At 52.9% G+C, this 23,028-nt stretch overlaps 2 protein-coding genes across 2 annotated transcripts in view; one reads left to right on the top strand and one right to left on the bottom strand.

Annotated features, from left to right (window-relative positions):
• Positions 1–15,851, top strand: part of CCDC121 (coiled-coil domain containing 121) — a 41,541-nt gene extending 25,690 nt beyond the window's left edge. Inside the window, exon 2 of the mRNA XM_073673615.1 lies at positions 14,031–15,851. Within this exon, the coding sequence (XP_073529716.1) occupies positions 14,031–14,897 (867 nt within the window). The 3' untranslated portion in view covers positions 14,898–15,851. The remainder of the gene's footprint in view (positions 1–14,030) is intronic.
• LOC141258659 (probable G-protein coupled receptor 139) lies at positions 14,653–22,096 on the bottom strand. The gene is made up of 2 exons (XM_073673616.1): positions 22,021–22,096; positions 14,653–16,848 (listed from the first exon to the last, which is right to left on the bottom strand). The coding sequence occupies exons 1-2, from the start codon at positions 22,094–22,096 to the stop codon at positions 15,854–15,856; spliced, it is 1,071 nt and encodes a 356-aa protein (XP_073529717.1). The 3' UTR covers positions 14,653–15,853.
• Positions 22,097–23,028: the final 932 nt, after the last annotated feature.

A 23,028-nucleotide genomic window follows, 5' to 3' on the forward strand; every position in this document is an offset into this window, starting at 1 on the left:
GAGAGCAGAATGGACACGGACCTGCTTTCTGGCATCAGGAGCAGAATGGACACGGACCTGCCCTCTGGCATCGGGAGCAGAATGGACAAGGACCTGCTCTCTGGCATCAAGAGCAGAATGGACAAGGACCTGCTCTCTGGCATCAGGAGCAGAATGGACAAGGACCTGCCCTCTGGCATCAGGAGAAAAATGGACACGGACCTGCCCTCTGGCATCAGCAGCAGAATGGACAAGGACCTGCCCTCTGGCATCAGGAGCAGAATGGACACGGACCTGCTCTCTGGCATCGGGAGCAGAATGGACACGGACCTGCTCTCTGGCATCGGGAGTAGAATGGACACGGACCTGCTCTCTGGCATCAGGAGCAGAATGGACACGGACCTGCTCTCTGGCATCAGGAGCAGAATGGACAAGGACCTGCCCTCTGGCATCAAGAGAAGAATGGATACGGACCTGCCCTCTGGCATCAGGAGCAGAATGGACATGGACCTGCTCTCTGGCATCAGGAGCGGATTGGACAAGGACCTGCCCTCTGGCATCAGGAGCAGAATAGACACGGACCTGCCCTCTGGCATCGGGAGCAGAATGTACATGGACCTGCCCTCTGGCATCGGGAGCAGAATGGACAAGGACCTGCCCTCTGGCATCAGGAGATGAAAGGACAAGGACCTGCCCTCTGGCATCAGGAGCAGAATGGACACGGACCTGCTCTCTGGCATCAGGAGCAGAATGGACACGGACCTGCCCTCTGGCATTGGGAGCAGAATGGACACGGACCTGCTCTCTGGCATCAGGAGCAGAATGGACACGGACCTGCCCTCTGGCATCAGGAGCAGAATGGACACGGACCTGCCCTCTGGCATCAGGAGCAGAATAGAACCGGACCTGCCCTCTGGCATCGGGAGCAGAATGGACATGGCCCTGCCCTCTGGCATCGGAAGCAGAATGGCCAACGACCGGCCCTCTGGCATTGGGAGCAGAATGGACAAGGACCTGCCCTCTGGCATCAAGAGCAGAATGGACATGGACCTGCTCTCTGGCATCAGGAGCCGATTGGACAAGGACCTGCCCTCTGGCATCAGGAGCAGAATGTACAAGGACCTGCCCTCTGGCATCGGGAGCAGAATGTACAAGGACCTGCCCTCTGGCATCGGGAGCAGAATGGACAAAGACCTGCCCTCTGGCATCAGGAGCAGAATGAACACGGACCTGCCCTCTGGCATCGGGAGCAGAATGGACAAGGACCTGCCCTCTGGCATCTGGAGCAGAATGGACAAGGACTTGCCCTCTGGCATCGAGAGCAGAATGGACACGGACCTGCTCTCTGGCATCGGGAGCAGAATGGACACGGACTTGCCCTCTGCCATCAAGAGCAGAATGTACAAGGACCTGCCCTCTGGCATCGGGAGCAGAATGTACAAGGACCTGCCCTCTGGCATCGGGAGCAGAATGTACAAGGACCTGCCTTCTGGCATCAGGAGCAGAATGTACAAGGACCTGCCCTCTGGCATCGGGAGCAGAATGTACAAGGACCTGCCCTCTGGCATCGGGAGCAGAATGGACAAAGACCTGCCCTCTGGCATCAGGAGCAGAATGAACACGGACCTGCCCTCTGGCATCGGGAGCAGAATGGACAAGGACCTGCCCTCTGGCATCGGGAGCAGAATGGACAAGGACTTGCCCTCTGGCATCGGGAGCAGAATGGACACGGACCTGCTCTCTGGCATCGGGAGCAGAATGGACACGGACTTGCCCTCTGCCATCGAGAGCAGAATGGACACGGACCTGCCCTCTGGCATCAGCAGCAGAATGGACACGGACCTGCTTTCTGGCATCAGGAGCAGAATGGACACGGACCTGCCCTCTGGCATCAGGAGCAGAATGGACAAGGACCTGCTCTCTGGCATCAAGAGCAGAATGGACAAGGACCTGCCCTCTGGCATCAGGAGAAAAATGGACACGGACCTGCCCTCTGGCATCAGCAGCAGAATGGACAAGGACCTGCCCTCTGGCATCAGGAGCAGAATGGACACGGACCTGCTCTCTGGCATCAGGAGCAGAATGGACACGGACCTTCTCTCTGGCATCAGGAGCAGAATGGACACGGACCTGCTCTCTGGCATCAGGAGCAGAATGAACACAGACCTGCTCTCTGGCATCAGGAGCAGAATGGACAAGGACCTGCCCTCTGGCATCAGGAGCCTATTGGACAAGGACCTGCCCTCTGGCATCAGGAGCAGAATAGACACGGACCTGCCCTCTGGCATCGGGAGCAGAATGTACAAGGACCTGCCCTCTGGCATCGAGAGCAGAATGGACAAGGACCTGCCCTCTGCCATCAGGAGCAGAATGGACACGGACCTGCCCTCTGGCATCGGGAGCAGAATGGACAAGGACCTGCCCTCTGGCATCGGGAGCTGAATGGACAAGGACCTGCCCTCTGGCATCAGCAGCAGAATGGACAAAGACCTGCCCTCTGGCATCGGGAGCAGAATGGACAAGGAACTGCCCTCTGGCATCGGGAGCACAATCACCAAGGACCTGCCCTCTGGCATCGAAGCAGAATGGACAAGGACCTGCCCCCTGGCATCAGGAGCAAAATGGACACGGACCTGCCCCCTGGCATCAGGAGCAGAATGGACACGGACCTGCCCCCTGGCATCGGGAGCAGAATGGACAAGGACCTGCTCTCTGGCATCAGGAGCAGAATTGACACGGCCCTGCCCTCTGGCATCGGAAGCAGAATGGACAAGGACCTGCCCTCTGGCATCGAGAGCAGAATGGACAAGGACCTACCCTCTGGCATCGAGAGCAGAATGGACACAGACCTGCTCTCTGGCATCGAGAGCAGAATAGACAAGGACCTGCCCTCTGGCATCAGGAGCAGATTGGACACGGACCTGCTCTCTGGCATCAGGAGCAGAATGGACAAGGACCTGCCCTCTGGCATCAGGAGCAGAATGGACAAGGACCTGCCCTCTGGCATAAAGAGCAGAATGGACACGGACCTGCCCTCTGGCATCAGGAGCAGAATGGACATGGACCTGCTCTCTGGCATCAGGAGCCGATTGGACAAGGACCTGCCCTCTGGCATCGGGAGTAGAATAGACACGGACCTGCCCTCTGGCATCGGGAGCAGAATGTACAAGGACCTGCCCTCTGGCATCGAGAGCAGAATGGACAAGGACCTGCCCTCTGGCATCAGGAGCAGAATGGACACGGACCTGCCCTCTGGCATCTGGAGCAGAATGGACAAGGACCTGCCCTCTGGCATCGGGAGCTGAATGGACAAAGACCTGCCCTATGGCATCGGGAGCAGAATGGACAAGGAACTGCCCTCTGGCATCGGGAGCACAATCACCAAGGACCTGCCCTCTGGCATCGAAGCAGAATGGACAAGGACCTGCCCCCTGGCATCAGGAGTAAAATGGACACGGACCTGCCCCCTGGCATCAGGAGCAGAATGGACACGGACCTGCCCCCTGGCATCGGGAGCAGAATGGCCAAGGACCTGCCCTCTGGCTTCGGGTGCAGAATGGACAATGATCTGCCCTCTGGCTTCGGGAGCAGAATGGACAAGGACCTGCCCTCTGGCATCAGCAGCAGAATGGACAAGGACCTGCTCTCTGGCAACAGGAGCATAATTGACACGGCCCTGCCCTCTGGCATCGGAAGCAGAATGGACAAGGACCTGCCCTCTGGCATCGAGAGCAGAATGGACTAGGACCTGCCCTTTGGCATCGGGAGCAGAATAGACACGGACCTGCCCTCTGGCATCGGGAGCAGAATGGACAAGGACCTGCCCTCTGGCATCGGGAGCAGAATGGACAAGGACCTGCCCTCTGGCATCGGGAGCAGAATGGACAAGGACCTGCCCTCTGGCATCGGGAGCAGAATGGACAAGGACCTGCCCTCTGGCATCGGGAACAGAATGGACAAGGACTTGCCCTCTGGCATCGAGAGCAGAATGGACACGGACCTGCCCTCTGGCATCGGGAGCAGAATGGACACGGACCTGCTCTCTGGCATCGGGAGCAGAATGGACACGGACTTGCCCTCTGCCATCGAGAGCAGAATGGACACGGACCTGCCCTCTGGCATCAGCAGCAGAATGGACACGGACCTGCTTTCTGGCATCAGGAGCAGAATGGACACGGACCTGCCCTCTGGCATCGGGAGCAGAATGGACAAGGACCTGCTCTCTGGCATCAAGAGCAGAATGGACAAGGACCTGCCCTCTGGCATCAGGAGAAAAATGGACACGGACCTGCCCTCTGGCATCAGCAGCAGAATGGACAAGGACCTGCCCTCTGGCATCAGGAGCAGAATGGACACGGACCTGCTCTCTGGCATCAGGAGCAGAATGGACACGGACCTTCTCTCTGGCATCAGGAGCAGAATGGACACGGACCTGCTCTCTGGCATCAGGAGCAGAATGGACACGGACCTGCTCTCTGGCATCAGGAGCAGAATGGACAAGGACCTGCCCTCTGGCATCAGCAGCAGAATGGACAAGGACCTGCCCTCTGGCATCGGGAGCAGAATGGACAAGGAACTGCCCTCTGGCATCGGGAGCACAATCACCAAGGACCTGCCCTCTGGCATCGAAGCAGAATGGACAAGGACCTGGCCCCTGGCATCAGGAGCAAAATGGACACGGACCTGCCCTCTGGCATCAGGAGCAGAATGGACACGGACCTGCTCCCTGGCATCGGGAGCAGAATGGCCAAGGACCTGCCCTCTGGCATCGGGAGCAGAATGGACAATGATCTGCCCTCTGGCTTCGGGAGCAGAATGGACAAGGACCTACCCTCTGGCATCAGCAGCAGAATGGACAAGGACCTGCCCTCTGGCATCGAGAGCAGAATGGACATGGACCTGCTCTCTGGCATCGAGAGCAGAATGGACAAGGACCTTCCCTCTGGCATCAGGAGCGGAATGGACACGGACCTGCTCTCTGGCATCAGGAGCCGATTGGACAAGGACCTGCCCTTTGGCATCGGGAGCAGAATAGACACGGACCTGCCCTCTGGCATCGGGAGCAGAATGGACAAGGACCTGCCCTCTGGCATCGGGAGCAGAATGGACAAGGACCTGCCCTCTGGCATCGGGAGCAGAATGGACAAGGACCTGCCCTCTGGCATCGGGAGCAGAATGGACAAGGACCTGCCCTCTGGCATCGGGAGCAGAATGGACAAGGACCTGCCCTCTGGCATCGGGAGCAGAATGGACAAGGACTTGCCCTCTGGCATCGAGAGCAGAATGGACACGGACCTGCCCTCTGGCATCGGGAGCAGAATGGACACGGACCTGCTCTCTGGCATCGGGAGCAGAATGGACACGGACCTTCTCTCTGGCATCAGGAGCAGAATGGACACGGACCTGCTCTCTGGCATCAGGAGCAGAATGGACAAGGACCTGCCCTCTGGCATCAGGAGAAAAATGGACACGGACCTGCCCTCTGGCATCAGCAGCAGAATGGACAAGGACCTGCCCTCTGGCATCAGGAGCAGAATGGACACGGACCTGCTCTCTGGCATCAGGAGCAGAATGGACACGGACCTTCTCTCTGGCATCAGGAGCAGAATGGACACGGACCTGCTCTCTGGCATCAGGAGCAGAATGGACACGGACCTGCTCTCTGGCATCAGGAGCAGAATGGACAAGGACCTGCCCTCTGGCATCAGGAGCCTATTGGACAAGGACCTGCCCTCTGGCATCAGGAGCAGAATAGACACGGACCTGCCCTCTGGCATCGGGAGCAGAATGTACAAGGACCTGCCCTCTGGCATCGAGAGCAGAATGGACAAGGACCTGCCCTCTGGCATCAGGAGCAGAATGGACATGGACCTGCCCTCTGGCATCGGGAGCAGAATGGACATGGACCTGCCCTCTGGCATCGGGAGCTGAATGGACAAGGACCTGCCCTCTGGCATCAGCAGCAGAATGGACAAGGACCTGCCCTCTGGCATCGGGAGCAGAATGGACAAGGAACTGCCCTCTGGCATCGGGAGCACAATCACCAAGGACCTGCCCTCTGGCATCGAAGCAGAATGCACAAGGACCTGCCCCTTGGCATCAGGAGCAAAATGGACACGGACCTGCCCTCTGGCATCAGGAGCAGAATGGACACGGACCTGCTCCCTGGCATCGGGAGCAGAATGGCCAAGGACCTGCCCTCTGGCATCGGGAGCACAATGGACAATGATCTGCCCTCTGGCTTCGGGAGCAGAATGGACAAGGACCTGCCCTCTGGCATCAGCAGCAGAATGGACAAGGACCTGCCCTCTGGCATCGAGGGCAGAATGGACAAGGACCTGCCCTCTGGCATTGGGAGCAGAATGGACAAGGACCTGCCCTCTGGCATCGAGAGCAGAATGGACACGGACCTGCCTTCTGGCATCGAGAGCAGAATGGACACGGACCTGCCCTCTGGCATCGGGAGCAGAATGGACACGGACCTGCTCTCTGGCATCGGGAGCAGAATGGACACGGACTTGCCCTCTGGCATCGGGAGCAGAATGGACAAGGACCTGCCCTCTGGCATCGGGAGCTGAATGGACAAGGACCTGCCCTCTGGCATCAGCAGCAGAATGGAGAAGGACCTGCCCTCTGGCATCGGGAGCAGAATGGACAAGGACTTGCCCTCTGGCATCAGCAGCAGAATGGACAAGGACCTGCTCTCTGGCATCAGGAGCAGAATTGACAAGGACCTGCCCTCTGGCATCGAGAGCAGAATGGACAAGGACCTGCCCTCTGGCATCGAGAGCAGAATGGACACAGACCTGCTCTCTGGCATCGAGAGCAGAATGGACAAGGACCTGCCCTCTGGCATCAGGAGCAGATTGGACACGGACCTGCTCTCTGGCATCAGGAGCAGAATGGACAAGGACCTGCCCTCTGGCATCAGGAGCAGAATGGACACGGACCTGCCCTCTGGAATCGGGAGCAGAATGGACACGGCCGTGCCCTCTGGCATCGGAAGCAGAATGGCCAAGGACCTGCCTTCTGGCATCGGGAGCAGAATGGACAAGGACTTGCCCTCTGGCATCGAGAGCAGAATGGACAAGGACCTGCCCTCTGGCATCGAGAGCAGAATGGACATGGACCTGCTCTCTGGCATCGAGAGCAGAATGGACAAGGACCTGCCCTGTGGCATCAGGAGCGGAATGGACAAGGACCTGCTCTCTGGCATCAGGAGCAGATTTGACAAGGACCTGCCCTCTGGCATTAGGAGCAGAATAGACACGGACCTGCCCTCTGGTATCAGGAGCAGAATGGACAAGGACCTGCCCTCTGGCATCGGGAGCAGAATGGACAAGGACTTGCCCTCTGTCATCGAGAGCAGAATGGACAAGGACCTGCCCTCTGGCATCAGGAGCAGAATGGACACGGACCTGCCCTCTGGCATCGGGAGCAGAATGGACAAGGACCTGCTCTCTGGCATCAAGAGCAGAATGGACAAGGACCTGCTCTCTGGCATCAGGAGCAGAATGGACAAGGACCTGCCCTCTGGCATCAGGAGAAAAATGGACACGGACCTGCCCTCTGGCATCAGCAGCAGAATGGACAAGGACCTGCCCTCTGGCATCAGGAGCAGAATGGACACGGACCTGCTCTCTGGCATCGGGAGCAGAATGGACACGGACCTGCTCTCTGGCATCGGGAGCAGAATGGACACGGACCTGCTCTCTGGCATCAGGAGCAGAATGGACACGGACCTGCTCTCTGGCATCAGGAGCAGAATGGACAAGGACCTGCCCTCTGGCATCAAGAGCAGAATGGATACGGACCTGCCCTCTGGCATCAGGAGCAGAATGGACATGGACCTGCTCTCTGGCATCAGGAGCGGATTGGACAAGGACCTGCCCTCTGGCATCAGGAGCAGAATAGACACGGACCTGCCCTCTGGCATCGGGAGCAGAATGTACATGGACCTGCCCTCTGGCATCGGGAGCAGAATGGACAAGGACCTGCCCTCTGGCATCAGGAGATGAAAGGACAAGGACCTGCCCTCTGGCATCAGGAGCAGAATGGACACGGACCTGCTCTCTGGCATCAGGAGCAGAATGGACACGGACCTGCCCTCTGGCATTGGGAGCAGAATGGACACGGACCTGCTCTCTGGCATCGGGAGCAGAATGGACACGGACCTGCTCTCTGGCATCAGGAGCAGAATGGACACGGACCTGCCCTCTGGCATCAGGAGCAGAATGGACACGGACCTGCCCTCTGGCATCAGGAGCAGAATGGAACCGGACCTGCCCTCTGGCATCGGGAGCAGAATGGCCAACGACCGGCCCTCTGGCATTGGGAGCAGAATGGACAAGGACCTGCCCTCTGGCATCGAGAGCAGAATGGACATGGACCTGCTCTCTGGCATCGAGAGCAGAATGGACACGGACCTGCCCTCTGGCATCAAGAGCAGAATGGACACGGACCTGCCCGCTGGCATCAAGAGCAGAATGGACATGGACCTGCTCTCTGGCATCAGGAGCCGATTGGACAAGGACCTGCCCTCTGGCATCAGGAGCAGAATGTACAAGGACCTGCCCTCTGGCATCGGGAGCAGAATGTACAAGGACCTGCCCTCTGGCATCGGGAGCAGAATGGACAAAGACCTGCCCTCTGGCATCAGGAGCAGAATGAACACGGACCTGCCCTCTGGCATCGGGAGCAGAATGGACAAGGACCTGCCCTCTGGCATCGGGAGCAGAATGGACAAGGACTTGCCCTCTGGCATCGAGAGCAGAATGGACACGGACCTGCTCTCTGGCATCGGGAGCAGAATGGACACGGACTTGCCCTCTGCCATCAGGAGCAGAATGTACAAGGACCTGCCCTCTGGCATCGGGAGCAGAATGTACAAGGACCTGCCCTCTGGCATCGGGAGCAGAATGTACAAGGACCTGCCCTCTGGCATCAGGAGCAGAATGTACAAGGACCTGCCCTCTGGCATCGGGAGCAGAATGTACAAGGACCTGCCCTCTGGCATCGGGAGCAGAATGGACAAAGACCTGCCCTCTGGCATCAGGAGCAGAATGAACACGGACCTGCCCTCTGGCATCGGGAGCAGAATGGACAAGGACCTGCCCTCTGGCATCGGGAGCAGAATGGACAAGGACTTGCCCTCTGGCATCGGGAGCAGAATGGACACGGACCTGCTCTCTGGCATCGGGAGCAGAATGGACACGGACTTGCCCTCTGCCATCGAGAGCAGAATGGACACGGACCTGCCCTCTGGCATCAGCAGCAGAATGGACACGGACCTGCTTTCTGGCATCAGGAGCAGAATGGACACGGACCTGCCCTCTGGCATCAGGAGCAGAATGGACAAGGACCTGCTCTCTGGCATCAAGAGCAGAATGGACAAGGACCTGCCCTCTGGCATCAGGAGCAGATTGGACACGGACCTGCTCTCTGGCATCAGGAGCAGAATGGACAAGGACCTGCCCTCTGGCATCAGGAGCAGAATGGACAAGGACCTGCCCTCTGGCATAAAGAGCAGAATGGACACGGACCTGCCCTCTGGCATCAGGAGCAGAATGGACATGGACCTGCTCTCTGGCATCAGGAGCCGATTGGACAAGGACCTGCCCTCTGGCATCGGGAGTAGAATAGACACGGACCTGCCCTCTGGCATCGGGAGCAGAATGTACAAGGACCTGCCCTCTGGCATCGAGAGCAGAATGGACAAGGACCTGCCCTCTGGCATCAGGAGCAGAATGGACACGGACCTGCCCTCTGGCATCTGGAGCAGAATGGACAAGGACCTGCCCTCTGGCATCGGGAGCTGAATGGACAAGGACCTGCCCTATGGCATCGGGAGCAGAATGGACAAGGAACTGCCCTCTGGCATCGGGAGCACAATCACCAAGGACCTGCCCTCTGGCATCGAAGCAGAATGGACAAGGACCTGCCCCCTGGCATCAGGAGTAAAATGGACACGGACCTGCCCCCTGGCATCAGGAGCAGAATGGACACGGACCTGCCCCCTGGCATCGGGAGCAGAATGGCCAAGGACCTGCCCTCTGGCTTCGGGTGCAGAATGGACAATGATCTGCCCTCTGGCTTCGGGAGCAGAATGGACAAGGACCTGCCCTCTGGCATCAGCAGCAGAATGGACAAGGACCTGCTCTCTGGCATCAGGAGCAGAATTGACACGGCCCTGCCCTCTGGCATCGGAAGCAGAATGGACAAGGACCTGCCCTCTGGCATCGAGAGCAGAATGGACAAGGACCTGCCCTCTGGCATCGAGAGCAGAATGGACACAGACCTGCTCTCTGGCATCGAGAGCAGAATGGACAAGGACCTGCCCTCTGGCATCAGGAGCAGATTGGACACGGACCTGCTCTCTGGCATCAGGAGCAGAATGGACAAGGACCTGCCCTCTGGCATCAGGAGCAGAATGGACACGGACCTGCCCTCTGGAATCGGGAGCAGAATGGACACGGCCGTGCCCTCTGGCATCGGAAGCAGAATGGCCAAGGACCTGCCCTCTGGCATCGGGAGCAGAATGGACAAGGACCTGCCCTCTGGCATCGAGAGCAGAATGGACAAGGACCTGCCCTCTGGCATCGAGAGCAGAATGGACATGGACCTGCTCTCTGGCATCGAGAGCAGAATGGACAAGGACCTGCCCTGTGGCATCAGGAGGGAAAGGACACGGACCTGCTCTCTGGCATCAGGAGCAGATTTGACAAGGACCTGCCCTCTGGCATTATTAGCAGAATAGACACGGACCTGCCCTCTGGCATCGGGAGCAGAATGGACAAGGACCTGCCCTCTGGCATCGGAAGCAGAATGAACAAGGACCTGCCCTCTGGCATCGGGAGCAGAATGGACAAGGACTTGCCCTCTGTCATCGAGAGCAGAATGGACACGGACCTGCTTTCTGGCATCAGGAGCAGAATGGACACGGACCTGCCCTCTGGCATCGGGAGCAGAATGGACAAGGACCTGCTCTCTGGCATCAAGAGCAGAATGGACAAGGATCTGCTCTCTGGCATCAGGAGCAGAATGGACAAGGACCTGCCCTCTGGCATCAGGAGAAAAATGGACACGGACCTGCCCTCTGGCATCAGCAGCAGAATGGACAAGGACCTGCCCTCTGGCATCAGGAGCAGAATGGACACGGACCTGCTCTCTGGCATCGGGAGCAGAATGGACACGGACCCCCCCTCTGGCATCAGCAGCAGAATGGACAAGGACCTGCCCTCTGGCATCGAGAGCAGAATGGACAAGGACCTTCCCTCTGACATCAGGAGCGGAATGGACACGGACCTGCCCTCTGACATCAGGAGCAGAATGGACAAGGACCTGCCCTCTGGCATCAGGAGCAGAATGGACACGGACCTGCCCTCTGGCATCAGGAGCAGAATGGACACGGACCTGCCCTCTGTCATCGGGAGCAGAATGGACATGGACCTGCTCTCTGGCATTGGGAGCAGAATGGAGAAGGACCTGCCCTCTGGCATCTGGAGCAGAATGGACATGGACCTGCCCTCTGGCATCTGGAGCAGAATGGACACGGACCTGCCCTCTGTCATCGGGAGCAGAATGGACATGGACCTGCTCTCTGGCATTGGGAGCAGAATGGACATGGACCTGCCCTCTGTCATCGGGAGCAGAATGGACATGGACCTGCCCTCTGGCATCTGGAGCAGAATGGACAAGGACCTGCCCTCTGGCATCGGGAGCAGAATTGACACGGACCTGCCCTCTGTCATCTGGAGCAGAATGGACATGGACCTGCCCTCTGTCATCTGGAGCAGAATGGACAAGGACCTGCCCTCTGTTATCTGGAGCAGAATGGACAAGGATCTGCCCTCTGTCATCGGGAGCAGAATGGACACGGATCTGCCCTCTGTCATCGGGAGCAGAATGGACACGGATCTGCCCTCTGTCATCTGGAGCAGAATGGACATGGACCTGCCCTCTGGCATCTGGAGCAGAATGGACATGGACCTGCCCTCTGTCATCGGGAGCAGATTTGACACGGACCTGCCCTCTGTCATCTGGAGCAGAATGGACATGGACCTGCCCTCTGTCATCTGGAGCAGAATGGACACGGACCTGCCCTCTGTTATCTGGAGCAGAATGGACAAGGACCTGCCCTCTGTTATCTGGAGCAGGATGTACACACTACGTATGTGTATGCCTGTGACAGCGATGTTGTGAAGTCAGAGGACACTTGTAGCCGGACGTCGGGCTCGTAGCCCAGCCTCGTGCAGACGCCTCTGATTGATTCTGTAGACGCTGTTTGCTGTCTGAGCCTCATTCACACATCCGTGTTTTTTCACGTGCACAACAAGCGGTGCGAGTGTTTTGGACCCGAGTTTCACCAGTGATTTTCTCGTATTATGGATGAATAAATATTGACAAAGCTTCTCTGACTCATTGCAGTGTTAGTCACGGACAGTGCACGACTGCACACAGACGCCATACGAGTGCTGTCCGTGACTTTCACTGACCCATAGAATTGTATTGGTTCTATTTCCATGATGTCAGTAAAAACTGACACTTTTTCATGATTTTTACACAGATACACGGTCTGGAAAAAAACACAAACTTGTGACCAGCCCCATAGACTATAATGGGAATGTGCTGTATCAGTGAAAACCACGGATAGGACACGCAAATGACACACATACATCTGACGGAGGCCTGAGTCTTGGTATGTGACGTCTTATTCACTTGCAGCACAGATCGGATCACTGCGTGCCATTCTTCTTATCTGAGGAGACCACAAGGGCAACGCCATGAAGAAGCTTCAAGTGGAACGTCACACTTCATTCCCAGTCACTAACGTGTCGGTGTTAAACTGATTTGTTGGTGTACCCAGCAGTGCAGTCATTTTTCCAAGGCGTCCCAGGAGCCGTTTTCCCACACAACAACGCGATGCCTCATGTTCCTCGCAGTACTGTGGGCCACCTGCATAGTCTAAACCTGCTCCCATGGCTGCAGCATCTCCGGACTTGTCTCCATCTAGCACATCGGGGACGTCATTGATCGGTGATTACACAGGAGCTGCCGGCATCGTCTCCGGACTTGTCTCCATCCAGCACATCGGAGACGTCATTGGTTGGTGATTACACAGGAGCTGCCAGCAGCGTCTCCGGACTTGTCTCTGTCGAGCACATCGGGAACGTCATTGGTCGGTGATTACACAGGAGCTGCCGGCAGCGTCTCCGGACTTGTCTCCATCGAGCACATCTGAGACGTCATTGATCAGTGATTACACAGGAGCTGCCGGCAGCGTCTCCGGACTTGTCTCTGTCGAGCACATTGGAGACGTCATTGGTTGGTGATTACACAGGAGCTGCCGGCAGCGTCTCCGGACTTGTCTCCATCGAGCACATCGGAGACGTCATTGGTTGGTGATTACACAGGAGCTGCCGGCAGTGTCTCTGGACTTGTCTCCCTCGAGCACATCGGAGACATCATTGGTCGGTGATTACACAGGAGCTGCCGGCAGCGTCTCCGGACTTGTCTCTGTCGAGATCATCAAGGACGTCATTGGTCGGTGATTACACAGGAGCTGCCGGTAGCGTCTCCGGACTTGTCTCCATCGAGCACATCAGGGATGTCATTGGTCGGTGATTACACAGGAGCTGTCGGCAGCGGATCCTGATGATTTGTACATTCAGCGTCAGAACCTTCTCAGACGACCATTAATAACCTCAGTGACTGCAGCCGAGGTCCGAGGTGCCGGGATTTCTGCACGAGCCTCAGACTCCAGACTGAATAATCCAGAGGTTGTGTTAATATTTCCTTGTTTCCACCATTTATAGATCAGTAACGTCTCCCTCCTGTGATCTCCATCATCCACCACTTCTTGGTGTAATTTGAGTGTTGAAGAGAGTATATACACTCACACACATATACACAGTCACAAACATAGAGGAGTATGCAAACTTACTGTATATACCTCATAGATATCAGTGAAGTGACTGCAAACTTTTAGGGAGTATTCTATCAGGATAATAGGTGCTGGTATAACCCTTTGCCTTTTATTGTGTATTTTGCAGATGCCACCAAAGAAGAAGTCCCCGGGAAAACCGTCCAAATCCCCCATATCTGAGGCCCCTGAGCAGGGAGAGGAGGGATGTGAGGAGAAAGAACGTGTCGTAGGCGAGAGGGAGGCGCAGCTGCAAGATGAACACAACCAGCTTATGGCCGAGCAGGAGGGACTGAGACGCCGACTGGAGCAGCTACGGAGGGATAACGAGTTCCTTCAGGAGGAGGCTGAAAGGGTTCGGGTAGAGAGCCAGGAATACCTGCTATATATGAGCAAGAGAAGTCAGCGACGACAGGACGTCATCATCAGCCTGAACGATCAGAACCAGAGGGAGCTGCAGAACATCCAGCTGCAGAAACAAGAACTGGAATCCACATTTTCTGATGAAGAGCAGAAACTGCGGGACCTCCTGCTTCGTAGAGAAGCCGATCTCACCACCTTGAGGAAGGAGCTCCTAGAACTGCAGCCTATGAGAGAACTGCAGAAGGAGCAAGTGTCCCTCATCAAACGTCTGAAGGATGAAGTCATGGCCCATCGAGGGAAGCATGCCGAGGCCCTGCTGAGGGTGAAGAGCGCTTTCCTGAGAGAAAAAACCCAATGCCAACAGAATTCAGAGCAGCAGCTCAACCAGCTGACCCAGAAGGCCCAGGAGGAGGCCAAGAAGGCTCTGCAGGAAGTGAGCACGAGGGTCAAGGAGGACAACCAGGGCCTGAGACAAGAACTGCTCCATCTCATCCAGGAATACCGACTCCTGCAAATGCAGAAGAAGAGACTCGAAGAAAAGAACAAGGAACTACAGAGGGAACAACAATGCCGCGAAGAGGTGGGAAACGTCCAGAGGAAGCTCAAGATGGCGGCCATCCTCCCTAGTCCATGACACGCAAAGCCTGGAGAAGCTGAGGATTTACTGCCCCGATTATCATATAATATACTACTCATGATCTGATGGCTTCAAAGATATCTGTATAATCCGTGAGTCCTAGATATATCATAACACAAGAATCAACTTCCTGGCGGCCATATTGGCATCATGTGGCCACCTCCCTCTGTCAGACCTCCCTAATAACTAATGACTATGGAGCTTCCCCTCTTCTATGCCAGATATACTAGTGAGCTGAACATGTACATGCCGTATACAAGGCTCAGAGATAATGCGTGTGGACACGGGCAGCACTCATCATCTACAGATGGGCAGTTGACTGCCCACTGCTCAGTGGGTTATTACAGACACTACCGGGCGCTGCATGACCATCATAAGTCTCAGCCTTAGTCATTAGGAAGAGCCAGTCCCCGGGATGCAGAATGAACCCCCGTCTTCTCCCACTGGCAGGAATACCCATCAGACTGGACACACTGATCACTAATTCCCCTGCTCCATGCACACCATAGTGGACCATAGCCATTATTGTCACCCCTTTGTGGTCCATATTTTATGAAATATCTCAAGAACTTTCATAAATACTCAGGAGTCAAGGACATGTTTATTCAGCAAGTCACACACTACAGTATATATCTGTATACTCCATGTCCCAGGGTGCTCCACATTGACTATACCCCATGGACCCCCAACTGCTCTTCCTGGAGGACATTACTGTACATGATTCTGTCCCCATACCACAAGCAACCCTTCATCTGCAAGTGTCCTTCATTCCACATGTCCATACACCTTTGTGTTTCATTGGCACCAGTCATCCATTGTTGACCCCACATTTCCTTGTGCCCCCACATTTGTCATTGTGTTCGCTCATGAATGTGGCCGCGTCCACTCTGCTATGTCTTTGGTCTCATCAGCCCTCCTCCCTCATGAGACAGTAAATCAGTTATCTCCGTCTATTATTTGTCTTTCATGGCAGCGGTCAGCTGCGTGGTGTCTTGTATCGTGAATATTTGCGTAGGTTTGGTGGGAGGGAAGGGTGAGCGAGGATTGTGGCAAAGGAAGGCGAGGGCAAACTTGGCTCCTCTCAACAGCTCCTCTCTGAATTTGCTGATGGTGAGGGAGTAGATGCACATATTACTGAAGGAGCTGGAGACAATCAGCATGTTACACAGCATCCGCACCACATTCACCGGATGGTAGAAGTCATAGCGGTTGACCGGCGGATACGTGAACCTTTCCAACACCTTGACAACCATTTTAGGCAACCAGTGAGCCAGAAATGAGATGGAAATCATTGCCAGGAGAGTCACAGACTTTTTCCTCCTTGCCACCTCTGGGTCATCGGATTGTTTTCCTGTAGATGACCACTTCAGGCTTTGTCGCACTCTAGTTGTTACACGGATATGCCACACTGTTAAGCCATTGGTTAAGACTAACGATACTAGCGGGAAGACTATCCAAACAGTGGTCTGAATGTGGTCATAGACTGACAAGAAGGGTATTGAACTCAGGTTGCGATGCAGGGAACAAATGTGATAGAGACTTCCATCTGGTTGGGTGGTACGGACTGGTACATACATCCAGAAGGTAGGCATGGCCACCAAGATTGCGCAAGCACACACTGCAATGATGACCCCCCGCGTTACAGATGGCTTACAGAACTTGAGCTTCAGCTTCATACAACATACGATGATGTAACGGTCTACTGAGAAGGCCACGGTGAGCCATGTGAGGGAGTAGACACATGTGAAATAGATCCAGTTACTGACCCCACAGGAGGGTTCAGGCCACCACAGAGTGATATCCACATAGAAGTAAAAGATATCCCGAAAAATTGTCACCACCAGGATGAGCAGGAAATTGGCTAAAGCTAAGGACACCAGATAGTAAATAATGGACTTGGACATGTCCAGGTTCCCCTTCCACAGTACGGCCATGGTCACCAGGCTGGCTGCAAAGAAAGAGAAACCCCAATCAGCCATAATTATAATATCTCATCAGCATCATAGGACCAGCGACACCAAAACATCTGCACGACTCCAAACATTCCCAAGCAGCGATCACCCCACCTTTCCTTGACGTACAAGGGTCGCTGAAGTCTTATCACTCCCATCATTAGATGTTCTGCCCTAAGATTCAGTCCTTCAGAATTGCTTTCCACTGAAATAAGCTGATCTAGTGAAAGAGGTGAAGGTGGATGATGAAGGTGGAGTTAGAGGGAGAAAGATGAAGGTGGAAAAGGAAACAGAGGGGTGAAGATGGAGAGATGAAAGTAATAGAGAGGTGAAGGTAAAAAAGTGAAGGGAAGGTTATGGTTGGGAGAAGAAAGGGAGAGAAGTGAATATGGAGCGAGGTGATGATAAAGGTGTAGATTGAGGAGTGTTGGAAAGTTAATGGTGGAAAAGTGAATATAGAGGGCTGAAGGTCGAATGGTAAAGGTGTAGAGGTGAAGATGAAGAGATGAATACAGAGAGGTTGGGGTAAGCGTCTTCACCTTGCAACTAATGATTTGGCTATGTGATGACCAACTATATGGCTGGATCTCTTATCTTATATCTCTCTTTTCTTATACGTATGAGGGGATGCTGAAGGCCTAAGATGTCAGGCCCCGGCTGGGACTTCTACCTTCAGCCCCTGTGGTTACTCACTCATCAGTGATAGTTATAGATAGAGTCAGACAAGACCTTGTACATTAATTAGGCTGGTCGAATCAGTGGGAGCTCTGAGGTCTGGATGCTGCTACAATACAGTCACCACACGAAGGTCCACATCTGACGTCTGTCCTCCGGGGAACCAAGCTCTCTCACTATTAGTGAAAGAAGGCGCTTCAGCATCCGGTAATGATCAACCTGCTTTATTGTGGCACAACAAATACAGGAACAGCAGCAAAATTTCCACCCATCGTGTAGATCAGCTTCACAAAGACCCAAACCTATACCAGGGTGCAAACGCTGCTGCTGCTCCTGTATTTGTGGTGCCACAATAAAGCGCCTTCTTTTACCTGAATCAATGCTTATAGTGAGGGAGATGGTTCCCTACGTGTACAGTCCTGCTCATCGTTATTGGCACCCGTGAAGGTTAAGGACATAATGTGGAATATCTCCTGAAAAAAATAAATCAAGTGAAACAGTTTTTTGTATAGAGACTCGTGTGAAATACAAAAGAGCAAATGATAGAAAATAATTTAAAACAAAAAACAATGGAGGAAAAATAGAAAAACCTAAAGCTTGTTGTGTCACTGGTATTGGCACCCTTTAATTTAGTATGAAAACACATTTTGACTCGCCTGTGGTAAATCACAAAAGAGATTCATCTGTGATTAATTGTCGGTGCCCATGTGACATGAATTAGCCAATGAATGATGACTTCAGTGTTTTAAAAAGCCACATGATAGGCCCTGTTCCTATGTCACAATGGTGAAGACAAAGGAGCTGTCTGAGGACATCACAATTGCCATTATTAGCAAACACTTCCAAAGGGTATAAGGCCATCTCCAAAGACCTTGATATCCCAGTTTCTACAGTGCACAATGTTGTTAAGAAGTTTGCCAAACATGGAACCGTCAAGAACGTCCCTGGACGTGGGGGAAAGGAAAATTGACAAGAGATGTCTTCGAAGGTTGGTGAGAATGGTGGAAAAAACACCACATCAAACATCCAAAGACTTGAAGGCCAAGCTGGAACAGTCTGGGGTCATGGTTTCAACAAGTACCATACGTTGCACACTAAACCAAGCAGAGGTTTATGGGAGAAGGCAAAGGAAGAAACCATTGTTGAAGAAAAGACATAAAAAGGAACGACTGATCTTTGCCAAAGTGTACCCTGACAAACCACAATCCTTCTGGGAAAATGTTCTGCAGACAGCTGAAACAAAAATAGAGCTTTTTGACAATGCAAAGCTACAAGTTTGTTTACAAACGGCGCAACGAAGCTTATAAGGAAAAGAACACCTTACCAACAGTTAAGTATGGTGGAGGATCCATAATGCTGTGGGGTTGCTTTTCTGCATCTGGTACTGGAGGCCTTGACCGTATCACAGGAATCATGAAATCAGAGAATTATCAAGAGATTTTAGAGCGAAATGTCCTACCCAGTGTAAGAAAACTTGGTTTGAGTCGAAGATCATGGGTCCTCCAGCAAGACAATGACCCAAAGCACAAATCCAAGAGTACACAGGAATGGTTGAAATAGAAAACATGAACTGTTTTAAAATGGCCAGCAATGAATCCTGACCTCAATCCCATTGAAAATCTTTGGGAAAAAGAACCCTGCAAACATTCAAGAGCTCAAACAAACTGCAAAGGAAGATGGGGGGAAACTCCAGCTGAGAAGAGCAAGACGCTTATAGATGGGTACAAGGAACGTGTGGAGGCCGTCAGCAATGCCAAAGGGCGTGCAACCAAGTATTAATTAGGGGGGCAACCAAGTATTAATTAGGAGGCAACCAAGTATTAATTAGGAGGCAACCAAGTATTAATTAGGGGGGCAACCAAGTATTAATTAGGGGGGGTAACCAAGTATTAATTAGGAGTCAACCAAGTATTAATTAGGGGGGCAACCAAGTATTAATTAGGAGGCAACCAAGTATTAATTAGGAGGCAACCAAGTATTAATTAGGGGGGCAACCAAGTATTAATTAGGGGGGTAACCAAGTATTAATTAGGAGGCAACCAAGTATTAATTAGGGGGGCAACCAAGTATTAATTAGGAGGCAACCAAGTATTAATTAGGGGGGCAACCAAGTATTAATTAGGGGGGGTAACCAAGTATTAATTAGGAGTCAACCAAGTATTAATTAGGGGGGCAACCAAGTATTAATTAGGAGGCAACCAAGTATTAATTAGGAGGCAACCAAGTATTAATTAGGAGGCAACCAAGTATTAATTAGGGGGGCAACCAAGTATTAATTAGGGGGGTAACCAAGTATTAATTAGGAGGCAACCAAGTATTAATTAGGGGGGCAACCAAGTATTAATTAGGGGGGCAACCAAGTATTAATTAGGAGGCAACCAAGTATTAATTAGGAGGCAACCAAGTATTAATTAGGAGGCAACCAAGTAAAAATTAGGAGGGCAACCAAGTATTAATTAGGAGGCAACCAAGTATTAATTAGGGGGGTAACCAAGTATTAATTAGGAGGCAACCAAGTATTAATTAAGAGGCAACCAAGTATTAATTAGGGGGGTAACCAAGTATTAATTAGGGGTGCCTTTATTGCTGCACATGCTGTTTATTCTGTTTCTTCTTTGAAATTGCAACATGGAAGTTGAAAAACAATGTTTTATTGTTGTATGACCTCTAATTAAAAAATCCTGAGGATATAACTTTGGTACATTTCCATTCATTTCTGAAGATATTGTTCAGTCTATGAAAAAAATGAAGGGTTGCCAATAACAATGAGCAGGACTGTAGGATGTAGAGGAGCTAACCCAGACCAGTGTGGTCCCAAAGAGTTGGTCACCTTACTACTAACAGTTATATGTTCACCAGGACCCCTGTACATCCACCTCTATGGCATTTCTGAATGTTAGAAAACCACAAATCTGTGATCTAAGTGCTTTAGTGGAATCTGCTGAATGGCACATTCATGTTAAAGTTATTTTCAGTTCTCACTTACACCTTAGATAAGGATCGGTCAAACATTTATTCATCAGACTGCCATCCCTCCTGACTCCCCCACACACACAAGTTCTCATTCAGTTACCTCTCGAAACCCCACCACACGTGAATTCACGTTCATCAAAGTTTTCTCTCCCAACTTGTCATAGACATTAACACTTACTATGCTGAGAGTTCTCTCGTGAATTCTCATTCGCTCTCTCTCCTGACTTCCCCATACACATGAATGCTTGGCTTGGCCAACAGCTGTTTCTCCCGACTCCGCCACATACGTGAACAATCAGTTCATCGAACAGCCGTCTCTCCGAACTTTTCCAATCCGACTTCCCCAAAACAACTGAACGCTAATCTTGGCCAACAGCCGTCTCTCACAGCTCCTCCGTACACAGGAACACTCATCCAGTCAACAGTTATATTTCGCGACTTCCCCGTACATATGTAAACTTGTCTCAGCCAACAGCTCTCCCTCCGGAGTCCCTAATACTAATGACAGCTGTCTCTTCCAACTCCCCCCCATACACATCAAAGTTTGTTCAGCCAATCATTCGGCCCGGCAAGCATTCATCAACTCTCTTTGGGGGGAGACTCATTTGATAGCCAGCAGAACAAAAGGATTGAGGGATAAATCAATACATCGGCTCCCTAATATCCTGATACCCCTACGCATTATCTCCCCTCCACACACAATCACACGGAAACACACTCTAGTCCTCAGATGTCCTTTCTTGCACTCCTGTGTTCCTCACACAATCTTCTCCAAGATTTCTCCTGTGCTTCCTCCATTTTCTTGAACTTGATTGTCCTCCCAGTTGATGCCTTCAAATGCAACGTGAAAAGCCGGGAACGTCTACAATTTCCAGTAGCCCCACTGCCACCTCATTACCACCTGAGCGGCTCCTCTAACCCCTTGGACCTAGGGTCTCCTTCCTCCACACCCGGCAGATTCTAAGCCCTCGCTGACGGTACCCTCCATCCTCTGTACCGGTCCCACGTTGTACGTACTTTGTATTCCATGACGTCACGTGAACGACAACCTTGAATTTTTTTGTTTTACAAAATAATGAGCCGTTACCTCATGCAATGGCCTCCCGGACGAGCGCCCAATATGAGGATGAAGCTGCCCAAAGAGAATGATCAACAAAGCCTATGAGATACTGTGCCCACACATCTACAAGAGAGCGTTAAAGAAGGACCATGACTATACTCCGCACACATAAAGATTGGTTTCCATATCCAGATATGGATTCAGCAGGAGAAGTAGAAGTCAGAAGTCTTTCCTTTTTATGTCCCATTCATTCTAAATCCATTCCTGGCTTTGGCTCAAAAAACTGCACCAAAAACTGCCAGTGCGAGTCTAGCCTTAGGACAATAATCACTGGTAAATTAGGAAGGGGTTGAAAAATGAGAGTTTGGGAGGATTTGGTGTCATTCTTCTCCATGGTGATTGTCAGATGAGAATCTGGATCATTCACATCACGTCCTCTATTAATTGGGAGATCACTCACCTGGCATCCCGAACACACACATGATGGGGTAGAAGAGCCTCTGCACCGTCCGGATCCATGGCTCTTCCATCACCATATTGACTGTCTGACAGCACAGAATACTGATCCCCCACAACTACCACTCTAATCAAAACTACTACCCTTCACAGAATCGCTGGTAGTCACAGCACAACTAAGGGAAGCCATTGCTAAGAAGTACTGCCCCTCGCTGAGAATTACCCCCCTCCAGTATTGCCCCAACACATACTGCTCCTTCTCAGGTCAAATACACCTCTTCCAACTACTGCTCCATCCTGCTGACCCTCTCCGATTATTCCCCCTACACACCGCCCCTCTCACCTTGGACTCTGCCTGATATCTGCTGCTCCTCTCCAGTTATATACCTTGGACACTGCCTGATATCTGCTGCCCCTCTCCAGTTATATACCTTGGACACTGCCTGATATCTACTGCTCCTCTCCAGTTATGTACCTCGGACACTGCCTGATATCTGCTGCTCCTCTCCACTTATATACTCTGCACACTGCCTGATATCTGCTGCCCCTCACCACCAGTTATCTACCTTGGACACTGCCTGATATCTGCTGCCCCTCACCACCAGTTATCTACCTCGGACACTGCCTGATATCTGCTGCTCCTCTCCAGTTATCTACCTTGGACACTGCCTGACATCTGCTGCCCCTCACCACCAGTTATATTCCTTGGACACTGCCTGATATCTGCTGCCCCTCTCCAGTTATCTACCTTGGACACAGCCTGATATCTGCAGCCCCTCTCTAATTATTACCCCCACACATTGACCTATAACCACTGCCCCTCTCACAGCGCCCTCACCGACTGCACAATTACTACTGCCAGCATGCAATACTCAGAACACAGCCTATATCAAACACTGCGCCAACAACTATCCTGCAGAGTTACTGCCAGCTGACACAGCCTAGCCCTAAGTCCTGTACTCTCACTGCAGTCCTTGCCCCAGCTAACAATGACCCCTCTCCTGCCTGTACC

Source organism: Phyllobates terribilis, unplaced genomic scaffold (assembly GCF_046119375.1).
Source record: "Phyllobates terribilis strain yellow unplaced genomic scaffold, ASM4611937v1 Scaffold_3__8_contigs__length_932513732, whole genome shotgun sequence".
Taxonomy (NCBI): Eukaryota; Metazoa; Chordata; class Amphibia; order Anura; family Dendrobatidae; genus Phyllobates; species Phyllobates terribilis.